At 34.6% G+C, this 19,278-nt stretch overlaps 2 protein-coding genes across 2 annotated transcripts; one reads left to right on the top strand and one right to left on the bottom strand.

Annotated features, from left to right (window-relative positions):
* The first annotated feature begins 3,437 nt into the window (after positions 1-3,437).
* Positions 3,438-8,388, top strand: LOC124435512. The gene is made up of 2 exons (XM_046985477.1): positions 3,438-3,549; positions 3,658-8,388. The coding sequence occupies exon 2, from the start codon at positions 3,728-3,730 to the stop codon at positions 8,183-8,185; it is 4,458 nt and encodes a 1,485-aa protein (XP_046841433.1). The 5' UTR covers positions 3,438-3,549; positions 3,658-3,727; the 3' UTR covers positions 8,186-8,388.
* A 442-nt stretch (positions 8,389-8,830) lies between these two features.
* LOC124435516 (oxysterol-binding protein 1-like) lies at positions 8,831-18,207 on the bottom strand. The gene is made up of 13 exons (XM_046985484.1): positions 18,045-18,207; positions 17,735-17,973; positions 17,433-17,641; positions 16,107-16,345; positions 14,495-14,548; positions 13,437-13,686; positions 12,801-13,006; positions 11,460-11,600; positions 10,845-11,090; positions 10,468-10,689; positions 10,219-10,314; positions 9,618-9,793; positions 8,831-9,476 (listed from the first exon to the last, which is right to left on the bottom strand). The coding sequence occupies exons 2-13, from the start codon at positions 17,854-17,856 to the stop codon at positions 9,113-9,115; spliced, it is 2,325 nt and encodes a 774-aa protein (XP_046841440.1). The 5' UTR covers positions 17,857-17,973; positions 18,045-18,207; the 3' UTR covers positions 8,831-9,112.
* Between the last annotated feature and the right edge of the window lie 1,071 nt (positions 18,208-19,278).

Here is a 19,278-nt window from a genome sequence, read left to right as displayed (position 1 = left end):
CGGTAGTGACGTCATTGGCTGGTGAGCAGTCAAAACAACAATACAATATACTTTGTGATTGACTGCGTTACAACACATTTAAAGCGTATTTTACGGGATTTTTTTGCTGCAATGGATGACATACACGAAAATCAACCGGGTGAGGTTCTGCCCTATCAATATGAACCTGAAGTGAAGGCCGAAACAAGCGAAGAAAGCGGTTCCGAACAGGAGAGTGAGCAGAGCGACTTGTCCTCGTCGGAGGATGAAATACATGCTGAATTTGATAAAGCAAATGCTTGGCGCCTTCAAACTCTTAGTTGGTGTAAGTGTGGACATTGTACTTTGTCAAAAAAGGCAATCAATTTTGTTGCCACGAAAAAGCACTTGAATACGATGAGTATGAGGCTTTGCTAGGCCAAACTGAAACTCAAGGATAAATTGTTTGACAACACACCAAGAATTTAGGGACAATATGCTCTCAGAAAGTGTGTTAAAGATAGATGTGTGTCGGCATCTTGAAGAAAACTGGCCCCTGTCTGATGAGGATCTAGAGAGAATACACAAGCTGTATCGATTAGTCGCATAGATGCGAAAGTGTGTTAAAGATAGATGTGTGTCGGCATCTGTGTCGGCATCTTGAAGAAAACTGGCCCCTGTCTGAAGAGGATCTAGAGAGAATACACAAGCTGTATTGATTAGTCGCATAGATGCGAAAGTGTGTTAAAGATAGATGTGTGTCGGCATCTGTGTCGGCATCTTTGAAGAAAACTGGCCCCCGTCTGAAGAGGATCTAGAGAGAATACACAAGCTGTATCGATAGTCGCAAAATTTTTCAAATTTGGGGAAGAAACATCGAAGACCATTTCTGCTTGTGTTTATGCTAGCATGCGAAAACGCTTCGCGTCACCAGACGGACTTTATACACATTTTAAATACGCATGTTATCACGAAAGACCGTAAATTTAGTCTTAGACAGACGCTCTTTCATGTTCTTTGTTATGATCTGCAAATTGCGAAGCCATATCATTGTCACGAACTGCGCAAAAGCAAAATGCATGAGTGATCCACCTTAAAACTTGTATTCATTCATAAGTTATAAAGTTAATCGAAAAGTGTACTTGTACATTGTGCACACAAACACGCACGTAAAACATTACGGATAAATGAAACTCTACAGTCAAGAACAAGACATTCAAAGGGCTTAGAGCTTATCACCTATATAAAACTACATAATCTTTCAAAGACTCTTATGTCTACAATAAATTAAACGTATAACTCATTTGTTGGTCACAGGTTTGTAATATGGGAAAATGAAATATTTCTATTGCACGAAATGTTCAGTGTATAAAACGCGCTTGTTGTCGTCTGAGCTTACACTTGGTATGTCGGCAAAGCCTAGTTGTAAGATCTGCTAAAATAAACGTTTCTACGTCTTATAACTACGGTGGCTCACAAGGGCCACCACACAAAATAAAAATATTAATACACACACAAAATAAAAATACACACACAAAATAAAAATACACACACAAAATAAAAATACACACACAAAATAAAAATACACACACAAAATAAAATAATACACAAAATAAAAATACACACGCAAAATAAAAAACACACACAAAATATGATTGCGCGCTTGCAGTGTCGGCTTACTGGAATTGCTCGTAATTGATCGTTTGTTTTCAAAGTTCTAATGGTTCCAACTTCCAGAGTACATAACAAAATTCACGGATTTCACTGTGATCAATTATTTCAAAGTTGCTTACGATAATGCTCCCCGTATTCTGGTTAAAATTAAGGTTAATGTGTTGTCCTTTGAAAGGACATTATTGCTCTAGCCTGTCCTGTACCAGTTATAAAATAGCTTTGGGGTACTGAAGTTGAAGTTAACGGACTTGCAGAGCTCGAAGGCAACTGCTTGAAGAGACGCTACCGTCACACGCTTCAGAACATTTTGGCAAAGAAGTTAATCTTCCCAAACGCACACCGCATTTGTGACAAAAAGAAGCTTCGTCAAGTGATTGTGCACACAGTTGGCACAAAACATAATTATGCCAGGATTATGCAAGAGCTTGTTTTCGATTCCTTCCAAATGTAATTTCAAATGTTTCGCAGTTGAAACAGTTAAATACGACGACAAGTCGACCACATGTTAAAATCACAATTAGTGAATTACATATCTGATTATTAAACTGATAATATGATAGTCAGACCATCCGACACTGCAAGCGCCCGCAATCATATTCCTGTGTGTTTCTTTTATTTTGGTGTGCATTTTTATTTTGTGTGTGTATTTTTATTTTGTGTGTGATTTTTATATTGTGTGTGTATAATGTATTTTGTGTGTGTATTTTATTTTGTGTGTGTATTAATATTTTTGATTTTGTGTGGCCCTTGTGAGCCACCGTATATAACGACGCTAAATATTGGAAAAGTATATGCGTGATAAACTACACAACTTTTTGTTAATCTTAACAACCGCCGACTGTTGTTTTGTTTTAAAATCCAGTGAACACAATGTGCTATATATTATTATAATACTATTATTTTGTATTGTGTCATTCGTGGATACCAGCCAATGACGTCAGTAATGTATTCCGGCATAATTTAGCATGTTTTTTCCAAAATGGCGGATAAGGATTCAACTTTATGTCAAATTTTCTCAACAGTAAAATTTAAAGAGACACGAAAACACGAAATTAAGTATTCCATAGCTATCTATGATAAACGTATGAAAAAAAATTTTCGTTGTCAATGCCCTTAAAAAGTAATTACACCTGTAAAATACTCTAAACAATTCAAAGGAACCGATCTTTACAGTTAGAAAGAGACACTATGCATTTCGGCAGACTACTCATCAGGTGTCAACGTCTGCTAAATGAGAACCTCCAAAGCATGCTATATTTATAACAAGTTAGAAAAGGTCAATGTCATCCCTATTTTAGAGATGAATACTAAAACAGAGACAGATTGAACACGTAATCCTTTTGTCGGCAAAGGACAGGATTACCAATTTAATTAATACCGACTCCATGACGCGTAATGGAACAATTTTTTAATAATTCTAAAGTTTTAATTAGAATAAGCATTGCACCAGCGAGCAAGCTGCTCAAAGATGTTTTCCCAATCGCTGAATCACATAGAATCGGATTTTCACTTACACCCACGTTTTGGTAGTTTCGTAAAGAAACAGTTTTATTCCTGGACAGAAAGTTGAGAGATAATCTGTTTTCATCAACCTTTGAGAAGTTCTACCTACATAGCGAGCACGCGTTTAAATGTGAGTGTGATGCCTGCCATGTATGTGGAATAGGACTTCTCAGCTGGGTGAAGTGAATAAACAGGAGAGAATAACTGTCCTTGCCGACAAAGGATTACGTGCTCAACCTGTCTTTGTTTTTAAGTGTCATCTCTAAAAATAGGGATGACATTGACCTTTCTAACGTTATAAATATAGCATGCTTTGGAGGTTCTCATTTAGCAGACGTTGACACCTGATGAGTAGTCTGCCGAAATGCATATTGTCTCTTTCTAACTGTAAATACAGTTCCTTTGAATTGTTTGGTATATATTTGGTTAAAACAGTTCTTTTAAGAACTATTACATTGTTATTATCACCATTCACCATGGTATTTGCTATTTTGATACCTATTTTTAAATATTGTTAAACAGACAAGAAGAAATAAGTAAAGCTCAAGGAGTACTCGCGTCGCCCTATCAATTCAAGCTTGAATGTAAGTAAATGAAACGTCAAAGAGAGATGTTGGGTCGAAGCACATTGGTTGTGCAATTTTTGATTTGTTTACATGTGACTTGTACAGCAATCATTGTGCAAGAGAAAGCACACCATGACGTGAGGTACAATATTGAGAAATCATATCACAACGTTGTCGGCAATGTGAATAGAAAAAATCTTGAAAAATTCAAAGAAGACAAGCATATCGCGAATTTAAAAAAGTTTCGCGATCAAAGCAGCATTCGTAAATCGCCAGCAAGACATATGACCAATTTGCGTGACAACACATTCAAGTACAACGACCTTTCAGATAAACAAGTGGCATACGGCGACTTCACTCATCGTATTTTTAAACGAAATGCAAACCCCAACGTCAATGTGACAATCTCACCACCACCTCTACTACCACCTCTACCACCTCCTCCTCCATTGCCTATTTTCAACGTACCTCCGGTTTGTGAAAGAGACAAATCCTGCTCAGGTCGATGTACTGGAAATAAAACTGACTGGAGAAGCAATGACGGCCTTTCATGTTACTGTGACGTAGCTTGTTATGAAATTTTTAATGATTGTTGTGCTGATTATGTCAAATATTGTGGAGAACAAAAAAACGTGGAAATTCCTTTAAAAAATTTTAACTGGACATGTGAGTCGTTGGGTCATTTTGATGCAAGGGGACAGTGCCAAGTGGGTAATGGTTTATGGATGATATCACGATGTGCGCATGACTGGCCATACGACATAATCCGAAGCAAATGCGAACAACCGGTCACAACTTTGAGGAATGCTTCGGGCATTGCTCGATACCTACCGGCGATTAAATATGATTTGGTGTTTCGAAACCATTTTTGCGCGCTATGTAACAGAATCAAGGGTGATTTTGAATATTTTCCTTTAAAAATCAAAACTAGCATTCTACCACCTAATCGATATAGTTTTGAAAAGAAAATCAATTTTTTATTGATGCACGGAGCCGAGTTCCCAAGGAGTGGACCACAAAAACCAAAAACTAACCAGACCAGACGATACTGTTTAAAGAAAATTGTGAACTCGTGTCAAAATGACAAAAGGAATGACACCACCACAAAAGTAACACCCCCACAAAAGTTTACATTGAATTTAGACTATGGAAACATTACGTCAAAATTAACTTTACATCGTTCATGTTCCGGATACGACGTAAGATTAGAAGAATGCGTTCAATTATTGCCAATACCAACAGGAAACAAGGACTCTTTTCGTATTTTAACATGGTTAAGTCCATCAGCGAACGACAGTTTCAATAAAAATGACTTCAAAGGTATAATGAATCAGTATTATGGTATTGAAAGCTCGCAGATACAGAACATCAGTATACAAACAGTTCTAAGGGTATTTGGATTGCCTTCCTACTCAGGAACACCAATATTATATCATTTAGTTCATTCAACAATTGTTTTAACTCCAGAACAGAGTTTTAATATATACTATAATGCATCTTCAAGTTCGAGAAATCTTCAAGAATTCATATATTTTAAGCAATCCAATGCAATAACATGGAATAACATCACGTACACTATAATTAAGACTACATCACGTCCGTTATCTTGTGTTGGGAAAAAAATTTACAATCAACGCAGTTATACAGTTATTGACGACGATAAAATTCAAATAAACTCGACTGGGAAAACTTATGAGAGATCACAGTACTACGGTGATATTGGAAATGATGTTGTGGTTTGCGAGGAGTACATGGCAAACGGTTGTCAGCTGACCAAAGTTGGTCTCACCAAGAATGACGTCACCATATACAAGAATTTGGCTTTGAAAGTTAAGAACACTAGAATGTTTTATGATCGCGGCAACTATGAAGTTTCTAACGGCTTAATTTCACTATGCAAAACAAGAGAATCTTTCACACCAACATGTTCAACTCGAGTGTCATGCAAAGGTCGCTGCGGTAACAAGACAGAATGGCGAAACATTGTCAGGATGAGATGCTCATGTGATCAAGATTGTCATAAAGTTTTCGGAGATTGTTGTTCAGATTACACAAAGTATTGTGGAGCGCAAACATCTGGAGAAACACCGAGGAAGACATATAACTACACATGTTCTCACTTTGAGAAAGATAATTCAAAATTTTGCTACGTCCCATACGGAGTTTGGATGGTCAGTGGATGTTCATATGAATGGCCTCGCGATTCAACGCGAAGCAAGTGTGAGACACCAATAGAACAGCTCCCACAATCATCATTGGATATCTTAACAAATATCTTTGGTTATCTTCCAGTGATATCCAAGGATAATACAACATTTCGTAACAGGTATTGTGCAATTTGTAATAATGAGATGGAGTACAATTCTTGGCCACTTAAATTTGAATATGCAGTAATACCCCCGGAAACTTACAATACAACCAAAATCATTCGCTTCCTGGAAAAATACAACGCGCGGTTCGATGACTTCGTGGGACCTATACCAGCAACAGATCAAGCTAGCCGATACTGTTTGAGAAGCATTATCAATAAATGCCCACCAGGTAAAGAGGATCCATCGTGTGATTATGGAAATGTTAATTTAGTTTCATTCGGCAGTGATCTTTACACTAACACACGTTGTGCAGTGTGCAATGGTTTATTCAAAGATAGGGTGGGCGTTCTTCGATGTTTTCCAACTAATATTGTTGCAGTATGCCCCATGACATTTCGACCTCGGTCGTTATCCATTGTATTTGGACACACGCAAGGACAGAATGAAGTTGTTCGTTCAGTCCTCATATACGATGAAAGATGTGAAAGAAAAGGATTGGTCTATGACGATAAGTTACATGACTGTCGTGTTAACTGGTTACCTTCACCAGAAGAAAATGGAAGAGAAATATTTTTTGTCTTGTCTTGGCTACAACCATCACAAAATCAGTTTGAAATATCATTTACAGCAATGGATTTTCAGAACTCGCTTTCTAAATACTTAAACATGACACGCGAACAATTCTTCGACATCAATATAAGGAAAGTTTCTGGTCGTCGAACAGTAATAATTCAGTTCTACATTGTGGAAACAAAGATCATCTTAACACCACAACAAAGTTTGCAATTTCTATTCAACACGATAATTGCCACTGAGTTTGACAAACGAATTCGTGAGTTTATATACTTTAGGGAAGAATTTTCTCTTCAAATCAAAAATCTAAACTATACCATCATCAAAACAACATCCCGACCCCTTGCTTGTGTTGGAAAGGTAACATACACTCCTGAAGAATATATTTTACAGCAGAATGAACGTGTTTTGATACGAAGCACAAATGAAACTTTTGAACATTATGAATACTACCGAGAAAGGAAAGAAAAACTTAGTGCGAAACAAGGAAACATCACAGTATGTAAAAAATATGTTCCCACAAAATGTAATGGAACTGAAGTTATCTATTCACCACAAGAATATAACTTGATGAATAACCTTACTGTCTACGTATTCAAGATATTTCGTACCTATTACTATGGAGAATATGAAATTCTTTCAAACTATTCTGTAAAAACTTGTCAAACGTTTGTGGTAAAGTTTGTCAAAAGAATTCGTGAAGTGCACAACGAAGCCCTTGGATATATCACATTTGTCTTTTTTCTTATCTCCATAGTTTTCTTGACATTTCTTCTCGTCACCTACATCATATTCCCTGAACTACGTACTTTGCCAGGTAAAAACATAATGAACTTCGCCTTTACTTTGTTATTGTTTGAAATATTCTGGCTCCCCACAAACTTTACCAAGGTAACTGACAACGAAAATATCTGTAAAGCATTTGCAATCATCGAGCATTATTTTCTACTGGCGTCTTTCTTCAGCATGGTTGTCATTGCTCATCATACTCGAAAGGTGTTTGGAAAAAAACTACCTGCACCAAAATTGTCGCCGGGACACAAACGAAAGCTGTTTTACGTGTATTTGTGCTTAGTATGGATCATTCCTGCCTTGTTTATGGCAATTTGTGTCGTCCTCGACAGCGAAGAAATAATAAATTTGGGTTATGGAGAGACGGATATTTGCTGGTTAACGGGAACAAATTCCTACGTTTATTTTGTAACGATACCTGTGATACTAATGCTGATGTTTAATGTCGTGGAATTTGTGAGAACCGCTATACAATTTCGTAAGCACGCCCAGAATCAAGCAGGTCTAACTGCAAGTGGAAAACGATCTTCAAATCTCAGCATTTACATTCGTCTTTCAACCTTGATGGGTTTTACATGGTTATTTGGTCTCCTGGGTCAAGTGGTGACGTCAACATCTGTGTTTTACTATCTTTTTGTTATATTTACATCCTTAGGTTTTTTTGTAGCATGGGCCTTTGTTTTGAACGCTAAAACTCTAAATTTATATAGACATCGTTTCAGAAACACGGATAAAACTTCGCGCAGCAGTCGTAATCCCACAAGGAAATTGTTATCCAAGTCTGACCACAAGGAAACAAAAATGTAAATAGTATTCTCGTTGTTATGCATTTTTATTATGATACTGAACTAATATTATACGTTCACAGAAACGCTGATATTATGTTAATGTGTATTTGTCTTGATTGTATTAATGTTTGCATAACAATACAACATTAGTTAATCATTTATATGAAATAATTGTTAAATTGTCGTAGCACATATAATTATACTGTATAGTCTTTGTTTAAACGAGACTTTGTTGTGTTTGCTTTATCCCAAAAAGAGATGAAATAAAACAAAATGCGAAAATCATTTAGATTGTATGTATAACACAATTTACCAATCTTTGCTCTACCCATAGTATAGTATACTATAGTCGATATTCAGTCTCATACTGCACATCTACCTTCTTAGTCTTTTCGTTCGCCATTTTTTGATGTAAAATTTTAGTCACATGATTGGCTTTGGCCAGTAATAAATATGGCGGAGTTTTGCTTTAGGTAGAAGAAAACCATTGAAGATTAAATTAGAGGAAAGACGCACTCTTTTTCTAAAAATAACACAGTATAAAGTTTTAATGCAATATTCGACAAATATTTCCCACTTTGCACTTTTTACTGTAAGTGAGAAGAACTTCGTTTCCATCTAAGGTATGAAATCGCAGTCAAGAGTACAAACAGAACACAAGGAATGGAATTTTTCATTTTTAAAAATATCAGCATAATTTAGAATTCTTCACAAGAATTTAACTTTATTCGAAGGAAAAAGCTCCTGATTAAAGGGAAACACGAAGACTCTTCCAGTTTTTGTAAGTGTATTTTTTTGAGCGTATAACTCGAGTGCGTAATTTCTTGTCAAATACATCATTTGACGTCATTGCCAAATACGTCATTTGACGTTGTTAACTATATCTCCTCAGCCAATTCCTTCTTCACTTTTCAACATTTCATTGTAAGTATTTTCATATCATTTCCTAAAATATATCTGGACACATAGACCAATCCTGTTTCTCTTTCGCCTCCCAATAACCACCTTTATAAACATGTATTTCTAACCCCGATAATTCATCATGAACTTTCTCGAACCACACAGGTTTGTAGTCCTCAAACACGCGACCTTCACGTTTTGCTAACTCAGCCTCAGCCTCACGCTCACGGCGTTTTGCACGCTGTTTTTCCTCAAGTCTACCTTTGGCCGAGTTGGCTTCGTCCCATTTACCTAGCTCCATAAGCCGCTGATCAGGTCTGAAGCGCGAGTCTGTTAAAGCCACTGAATCATCTGGCTCGTTCAACGACATCGCAAAATCAGAAAAATTATACTGAAGTTCACGATCAGCACTAAAAACAGTCGCAGAAAAAGAAAATGTTGAACATATGCATTGAATTATCGACTATGTTTTTACTTTATAATATATATAAACAAGCAAAATCTCACAGCTTAACAGTTCATGAAGAAAAAACTCTAGGCATCATACTTACGGAAGAGCGTTCATCTTCCATAAAGTAAACGGTGCCCTAGTTTGGGCTGTCTGTTTCGGCATTCCACCCTCAGTATTGTTGTTATAAAATACTTCAGCACATTCAATTTTTTTGTCCCATGTACCCGTCAAGATATAATGTGTTACCTTGGATTTATCCATGACATAACCAGTGACCTACGTATACAAACAATAAATGATTCATTATCGATCTATTGCAGGCATGATTCATCATCGACTCGCGGGAATCAGAAACATTGGTAGAAATAAATATGTAAATAGGCCCTATTCTCTATGTATTGGTAGGTTTCACAGTGTACAGATGTGTTTTACTATGTATACATGTGTTTTCCAAAGTATTGTTTGTTTTACCAATAAGTACGAGTATGGTTTTCGCTGTGTATGTGGAATATTCTCTATGTATTGGTAGGTTTCACAGTGTACAGATGTGTTTTACTATGTATACATGTGTTTTCCAAATTATTGTTTGTTTTACCAATAAGTACGAGTATGGTTTTCACTGTGTATTTGCACTATTCTCTATGTATTGGTAGATTTCACAATGTACAGATGGGTTTTTATCGTCTATTAATATAACATACCTTTCTCGGAATTTCTCGTGAAAAATATGTGTATGCGTTGTATTTCAGTTTGCATATATCTCCTGTCGTATGATTTGTAATTTCCATTTCACCTGACTGAAGAAAGTCGATAGTTCAAACAAAGCGATTAAATCAAATAATTAGATGTGAGTTTAGAAAAATTATCAAGTACAGCTGCACAAGGCATCCAACTTTTGTTGCAATTAAAGTGAGTACAGTATGCCATAGTCAAATTTCGCTACTGCCTACCTGATCAACCCAAAGTTTTCCAACAATAATGTTGCGCACAGTTGTGTTGACCTTACGCCAAGTATAATGACTACCGCTGGCACAAAATGTCAGATGAGCAACGCCAAGTGGAACAACCTGAAGATAGTTACCACGAAATTTACTGTTTGCCGTGAAATCTTGCCAATACGTCCAATCAGGATGTTCGATATGGAAGCACGTGATTGGTGGATGATGGGAAACCTAAATATACAAACATTGCAATATTTTTATAGTGTAAAGAACTTTCATTATCCCAATCATTCTTATGGCTAAGAATAATTTGTATTATATTATGTGTGAATGGTAATGTATTTGTGTATGTGTAATATATACATCAGAAAATGATAGAAATATACCTGTTCAGCAAGACATCTCCATCCTTCTTCCCAACTTCTGTCCATTTCATATGTCTCTCCAAGAAGTGGATTGAAAGGTTTAGCAACGCGTACACTTGTCGTCGAGTACGATGATATGGTAAATGCAGCAACATAACACATTTCCTCGAGACTATTTTTTGCTTGTGCAGCTTTATCCAAGAGATCTGAATACTCCATCTCTTCTGTTAGACGTTGTAACATAGATATAGGCTCGTTGAAATTCACCTAACAACATAACAAAATAATAATACGATTTTTCATCATAGATAAAGATTGTCCTTTATCACCAAGCAGTTTTTCCCATCGGTTTAACCTAGTTCTATTTAACAATCAGCGTTTACAACTGCAGTAGACAATCGCTGGCACCATATACGTGATTTTCAGTGTAATTTTTAGTCAGAGTGACAAGTACGAGACATAATCACGACGTAAAACAAAACACGATCTTAATTAACTTAATTAGGAGGATACAAAGGCGTGAAAATGGACATGGACACGAAAGGAATACAAAATATGGAGATTGAAAAATAATAAAAGAATTGGTTATTCATGTGAAAGAGTAAAAAAAAAACAAAACACAATAACAATACTAACAGGCATTGGTATCTTCGATAGGTCCTTGCCAATACAATTCTTCAAGATATTCCAAAGATTCAAACTCTGCGATGGTTTTGGCGGTAAAGTTTTTCGTCGAGTTTTTACCTTCATTGCTTTCTCGTTTGATACGTCAGCCTTCTGTAAGAATGTTTAAATCAGAATGAATTAAGATCTCGTGAAGTTTTAAATAAAAACAAAAACTAGTTGTATTCATAACATCTTTGTTTCAACGTAAAAACAATAAAATATGTTGATAAAATCTAAGGAATATTTGAACCAAATTACTCACCGCGCAATTTTGACTACAATGTTTGGACTTTTTAAAACGAAATTGCATTCTTCTTAAAGTAGTCTTTTTCTGAAAGACTTTTCTTATTCAGCATCAATAAAGAAAAAATTTACCTCGCAAATTAAGACGTAAGTTTAATGACAATTTTTCACGTAATGAATAGTTTAATAGAATAAACAGACTACGTATTGTCTCAAGCGGCAAAAGTGGGTGAAACAGAAAATATTGTTTAATATACAGAATCACGATCAACCGTTGACAATGTTCGAACCACAAAACCAATAATTAATTATTGACAGCTGACGCAGCTGTGTCGCAAAATACGTCCCAAGATATATTTCACTAGTAAAAAATACACCAAACCATAATTTCGTTGCCAGGAAAGCATACAAAATTAAAAGTTCCTTGACAGGGGAGCACACATGTGTAACATTTCTATGACAGGGGAGCACACATGTGTAACATTTCTACGACAGGAAAGCACACATGTGTAACATTTCTACGACAGGAAAACACACATGTGTAACATTTCTACGACAGGAAAGCACACATGTGTAACATTTCTACGACAGGAAAGCACACAAGACTATAATTCATTGCCAGGCAAGCACACAAAATAAAAAATTTTCTTGCCAAGGAGGCACACATATGGAACATTTTTATACCAGACAAACAAAAAAATGAAAGTAGATGTAAAGTATGATCAACCAAAATGCATATGTTATCAATAATAAAAATAATCACCAACAACAAGCATCTTTATTACTTTTTTAAAAACTATAAAAACCTATTAATCACCTGAATTCAGCTAATAAATTAATAAAAAATTATGAGATGATCTACTTGATTATCTAATCTTTAGGGATTTATAGGATTACTGACCGAAAACAAATGCGGGCAATATCTTAAAGTGATAAAAGATATCACCAAGAAGCAATACATGTAAAATAAACTTAACTTTTTAACAACTAACTAGTGAGAAAACCATATTCTTTGCAATATGCTCTAAATGCTTCAGATGGACAAACAACCAGCAATATATTTATTACCTTTTCCAGTTTTAATGTTGTAGATATTGAACTGCTCGACAAATCACCAGCCGAAGCACTGTGCATACGATGATTGTCGGCTGTTTCAGGAACGCTAACTGCATAGTCTGATGACGACCTCTTATGTGAAGTCACATTCTTTTCCGACTGAAAGCTAATATCGGAACTCGCCGTAGAAAGTTCGCCAGCCGAGTAGGGTATGTTACCTACAAGCACAAGAGATGACTAAACTGGAGCAGAGGAAATAAAGAATTTCAATATTAGTCATGTGTAAATTTCAGAACATTATTTAATTATTAAGAAATCTATTTTTTTCACATGAAAGTGAAAACAAAGGGCTTACACGCAGGCTTGCTACGTCACAGAAAATATAAAACAAACTCGTTTTAACACGTATTGATAGGTTTCATCACATTCATAATACAGATGTGTAGTCATAAAAACTTTTCATTCGAGTAATAATTACCAAACGAATGCTTGTGATGTAATCTAGCATTGAAGAAAATATATATTTTCATAATAGCTGGTAATTGTTTTATAAATAAGTTTTCCAGTATATAGACTTTAGTTTAGTATGAAAATAATATGTTGAATACTTTATTCCATTAATCAACATCTAACAAAACACTCAAATACCTGTGACATCTACAGCATCGAAAAATTCTGTATCATCATCACTAGATATGTTCCCAGAATCCACACCAGTCTGAGTGGAAGGTTGTCCAGCTGTCATTGCCGACGACTGCCGTGATGATTTTGCTAAAGCGTTTTTTTTCTGCTTTGGTACTCCCTCACGACACGCTTCTTCAAGGAAATTATATTGCTTCGCTAGTTCTTCGACCGTTTGTTCCAAACGAATTTTTTGAGAGCGTTCATGCTCGATGAACTGAAAACATGATAAATGGCGTGTTTTAGTTTATCAATGAGTGGTAACTATCTGACTTGTTTGAAGGGTTTAGCTTGGAAACAGCCCAACAAGACCTGAGAGTGGTTACTGCTGGTTTGGAAGGGTTTAGCTTGGACACAGCCCAACAAGACCTGAGAGTGGTAACTGTCTGACTTGTTTGAAGGGTTTAGCTTGGACACAGCCCAACAAGACCTGAGAGTGGTAACTGTCTGACTTGTTTGAAGGGTTTAGCTTGGAAACAGCCCAACAAGACCTGAGAGTGGTAAATGTCTGACTTGTTTGAAGGGTTTAGCTTGGACACAGCCCAACAAGACCTGAGAGTGGTAACTGTCTGACTTGTTTGAAGGGTTTAGCTTGGACACAGCCCAACAAGACCTGAGAGTGGTAAATGTCTGACTGGTTTGAAAGGGTTTAGCTTGGACACAGCCCAACGAAACCTGAGAGTGGTTACTGCTTGTTTGAATAGGGGTTTGGAGCCCAAGAAGGAATAAAAACATTTAAAGATTTCATAAATATAAAAAAAACTTTGATAGAATCTTTTCATTTTCCAAAAATTGAGAAAAATGATGATATATGATGAAAATGAAACCATAACTATAGAACAAACGATAAGAAACGAAGAGAGGACAATTTCTAATCACGATATTATGGCATGTTTTTATAGAACAATGTTTTTAACGAGAGGTTTCAAATACGATAAAGTACAGATTGTATCCGAATGCTTTACTTAGCCAATCTGCAACATCATATATTTATATCGTCACCTATTTTTTATCTTTAGACAAACCTTTTTGAAATTCTTCTCTTGCTTTTGAGCGAGATCATAAAATTCACCACATGCCTAAAATTTTGAGAACAGAAATTGTACAAAAACATAAAATATTATATTTAGATGTCGTTTGCTACGAGTAAATACGAAAACAATATTAAAATAGTACGTAGTGGGTACTCAAAATAAAAATCAAAACTATTGGTTAAAGTTTGTTTGAAAAAAATATGCTTTATAAGAACTTCATATTTTATAAATAACAAGTTAAATCATTTAGTCTTTATACACTTGCACATTTGAATGAAAGTTATGACGTAGAGTATCTCAACTTTGACTTTCTATATTGCACAATGCTGAAAGCAGTGCCTGGAGAGTGTCTTGTAGACACGTTACATACAATCTCCAATTATAACTAGAGATCTCGTTGAATAGTCAAACAAATGAGATTTCTAAATACTTTAAATAAAAGAACCTATAAAAAATTTGTCATTAAGTTGATGAAATAATATGCAGACAATAAACGTGTACGAATCTACAAGAACGAGCTGAACAAGAAAGAGATTAACATTATCCTCCCAAAGTTCCAACAGAAAAATTTCATGGATTCCTTCAAAACGATAGTTTATCGCCACTTTAGACGTTTGTTTAAAATACACATATGCTAAGATTTGTGTTTATTGAGGTCATTTTAATACTCTCTTCTTCTTCCTGTCGTAAAACGCTGTAGTTAATATGAATTTTCCTATTACCAAGAGGCTTTTTGCTTATTAGGAAATGAATCTTATCTTTGATAGAAAAACACAAACTCATCATAGTTCATAAGACTAAATTTCTAAAGTACAAAACAAAGACTAGCGTCTATAATAAGAAAGCAGTCGCGACTGTTACTTTACGAGTGCAGCATCTGTTACATGAATTTATAGTGAAGCTCGCACAGAAATAATTTGTCTCAATAAAGGTAAAACGAGTACATACACATAAAATTCTTCAGTGAACTTCGACGGATCACATCAACGTAGCTATCAGAGTTTTTTTGTTTTTATTCCGCAAACATGACGCAAATGTTTATTCGTCTGTAAATCGTCGCATATTTGAATAAGATCATGTTACAAGTAACTATAAATAATTTAGTAATTAAAGGGGTCAAAAACGTTTTCTTCACTGAGTAATTTTATTCCAGCAACGCTTGGTAAATTTTGATCAACACCATCGGTTGGCACAAAAAAAAATAATCGAAGACGAAAAAAATCCATCAAATTTTTCTATGTGTCTGCAAACTCTGTCCATGTCAGTAAAGTGTATTTGCGAATTTTACAAGTTTTTCTGTGAATATCACAGCAAAAACTTCAGAAATTGAATGAAATCACACCAATATATAATAGTACAACTTTAACATAAATGTATTTAAATTTTGTAAAGACAAATACCCATGGATAACAAGGGTTTGAATCTTTATTCCTATCCTATATTTTCACAGTGCTTTTGCAAGTCCATTTGTAAAATAGCAATACACAATGCTTAGAAAGGTAATATGAAAATGCATATTAAGTCAATTGAAAATTATTTGAAAACACAGCTTAGAATGTAATGAAATTTAAGCAAAAAATTAGAAAATGTTAAAGCAACTTACACTTATCATGGCACTTGATGTAATACGAAACAATGTGGCTTTTTCATTTACAAGTTTCAATCTTTTGCCCAGTTCCACGCCTTCAATAAGCTCTTCGCCCAAATCCTGGAGCTCATTGATTGCTTTTTGTAATGCTGTCCCATGTTTAGTAACTAGGTCATTACATGTCTGAAGATCGTCTATCTTACTTGATAGTGGTTTTGTGGAGCCTTCATTTTTGTCTTCATCCTCATCTTCATCTGAAAGTATTTATAATTATTTTTTAAATAATAAAATCAAACCAAAATTAAAATGAAATGAAGGAAGTTTTATTATAAAATATCCTTTTAAAAAATACAAGCATTGATTGGTTAAATGCTACTAGTCTGTACAAACAAGGAATCTTAATTTTGCAAAGTCTTGCAGGTAGCATGGTTTGTGCAGGAAATTTTTAAGACAAAAATATAAACAATTTGTCATTAAAATCAATAAATTTATCTTTTAAATATTGTTTTTAAAAAGCTATTTTGTAAACAACATAGAAAACATACTTACTTGTTCCTATTGAGTTGCAGAAACACTCGTAAAAGTTTGGGAGAAACACAAAATTGCTTTCTTGTTTCTCCTAAACTTTTCTGTATGTTTCTAGGAAAACGTTATCTATTTCTTAAATTCAATACTGACATAAATTACCAAAGATATGGCAAAACTAAATTCTCTGATAAAGTATGTCTAAATTAATTGTAAAAAAAACAGTCATTTTATTGTTCTAATATTTTTAATCAAATAATGCTGTTGCTGATTACCATTCAATCTTATTTTTAATAAAATATATTTCTGTCTGCCAGACCCAAGTTCCCTATCTAATGAAATCAAAATTTCAAATGTATAATAATAATACGACATTATCATTGTAATAAAATAAAGAAACCAGTGAAGATAATAAAATATAAATTATTATTTTGAAGCATAATTAGGTCATATCATTTTAAAATCCATACAAAAAATAAAGATATTTTTCAGACTTATGCATTATTAAGCAGAAATTCAAAACGGCCCATCACATATACATGTTTAATATGGCGAGTTCGTCATCTGACAATAGGAGCACGTTTACAAAACAAACATTTGTTTTTGGGAGTAGATTCGTGTAACAAAGCTTTTAATTCGAGTTAAATTTTAGCACGTATTGCAGGAGCAAATTTTGATCTAAATAAGATAATTTTATTAAAAAAACAACTTCAAATGATGATAGCGGTATTTAAGTCATCTTCATGTCATACGACCTAAACGTGAATTATCTGATAAACAACAAAATAATTTTTCGTTTTCTTAATGTAGCTTTACCTGATTCTTGCGTCTTTATAGCTTTTGCCTTGACAAGTTCCAAAGCAGTCACCCATTTTTGTCTTTCAATTTCGGACGTCGCTCTAAGATGAAAGTAGTGTGTACTCCCGTTGGACACAACAAAGCCACAAGGGTCATCTTCAGTAGAAATAAATGCATTTGCCATATTTATCGTTCCTCGACATGTATGAACAACTTCCGCTTGGTTTCTGAACAATAAAAATGATAAATGCAAAAACGAAACAAACAATTCGTGTTGTTAAAATTCGATAAAACAATATGGGACAGCAGTACGTCAGTACCTGTAGTAGGAGAGAAGCCCATGACTTAAAACAAACCATCGTTTCTGATAACCTTTAATGTAGTTTGTCCATTTCATTAACCATCCTCTGAACAAATCAGAGGCTCCTTTATTTTCTTGCATTTTAAGAACTTTTAGATAATTTAGTCTTCACATATATTGGCATAAAGCGGCCATTTTTTTATTTTGCCACTTGCTAGCCCGCACAAACCCGATGGCACGATTTGGACTTCCTTGTTTCTAGGTAAGGATATTTTTTTTGAAGTCTTGAATTATACACTGCTTCCAATGGCATAAGATATTCAACTTACAAATACACATCCCTGCTACGAATTAGAATATATAAATATTCAAGCCTAGCAATTCAGAAATCCACTTCAATTGGAAAAAAACCACTATTTTCGGCAGGAGTAGTAGTGCAAACGACGTCCAATGTCCTCTAACTTCAATAGTAAGTTTGCTAATGGGAGAACAGTATCAAATTTAAAAAAATTCAATCAGGAGGAGAAAATAGACCTTTTCATTATAGCCTAGTAGAAATTAAATAAGCACAATGAAACAAAATACTGTGTTATCTTGGCTATCAATGTGATGATGGTCCATGTGAAAAATTAGAAATGATTATTCATTTAAGTTTGACATTATGTTTTAATCCATTTCCATTCACTTATTCACAGCTAAAATCACAAAGCATGTGATTTACATGTGAACAGCACGCACGCTGGACCAAAAGAACAACACGATAGGCCATTTTCGTGCCTTCCAAAAAATTGTCAAAGAAAAAGTTGGAAGACAATATTCAATATATACAATTAATTTAACAGATTCACGTTGACCTTTAAAACCACTTGAATAATTTTAAAGAAAGAACCAAATGATCAATTATTGAAAGACGCGATCATTTTCTCTTTCTATTTCCTTTCCCAAGGATTCAATCTCTGCTTGATAAAGTTCTTATGATTGTCTTTGCAGCTTTACATCCTTCGAGGATACAAGCAAAAATCAATCTGAAAATAAGCAAGAAAGGAAAAAATTTTATTAATCAAAGAAAATGTTTCAACTTTTATATGGAATGTTTTCTTTGAATGTTTCACCATGACAACTATATTATCTTTATAAAATGCATTTCCAAAAAAATCTTGTTGCATTGAGGATGAACAAAAAATATTTCCAAGAATTGCAACTTTCAAAATAAATTAAAATGTTTAAAGTAACCAAAGACCTTCAATATTGAACAAAAATTATTTCTGTTATTTTCTAAATTTTTTAAAATTAACATTTTAGATGCAACAATCATTATCTTTATCGCGTATAAAATCACTACCTTGGTTGGAGCAATGTCTCTGGACAACATCAGCTCATTCTAGAATAGTAAGAATTTTTACATCATCAATATTTTAGTAAATTCAACTTAGATGACGAAGTAAAAATCAAAAAAAGTCATAAGTACTCACCAAATCGTCACTCGTCTTCCTCTTTCTTCTATCAATGTCGGCAGTATTTCCTCTAGTCAACTTTCAAAACTTCTCTGCGTCTCCATAGCTG

The sequence above is a fragment of the Xenia sp. Carnegie-2017 genome, unplaced genomic scaffold (assembly GCF_021976095.1).
Source record: "Xenia sp. Carnegie-2017 unplaced genomic scaffold, XeniaSp_v1 HiC_scaffold_14, whole genome shotgun sequence".
Classification (NCBI taxonomy): Eukaryota; Metazoa; Cnidaria; class Anthozoa; order Malacalcyonacea; family Xeniidae; genus Xenia; species Xenia sp. Carnegie-2017.
This window is presented reverse-complemented; position numbering and strand designations above follow the sequence as displayed.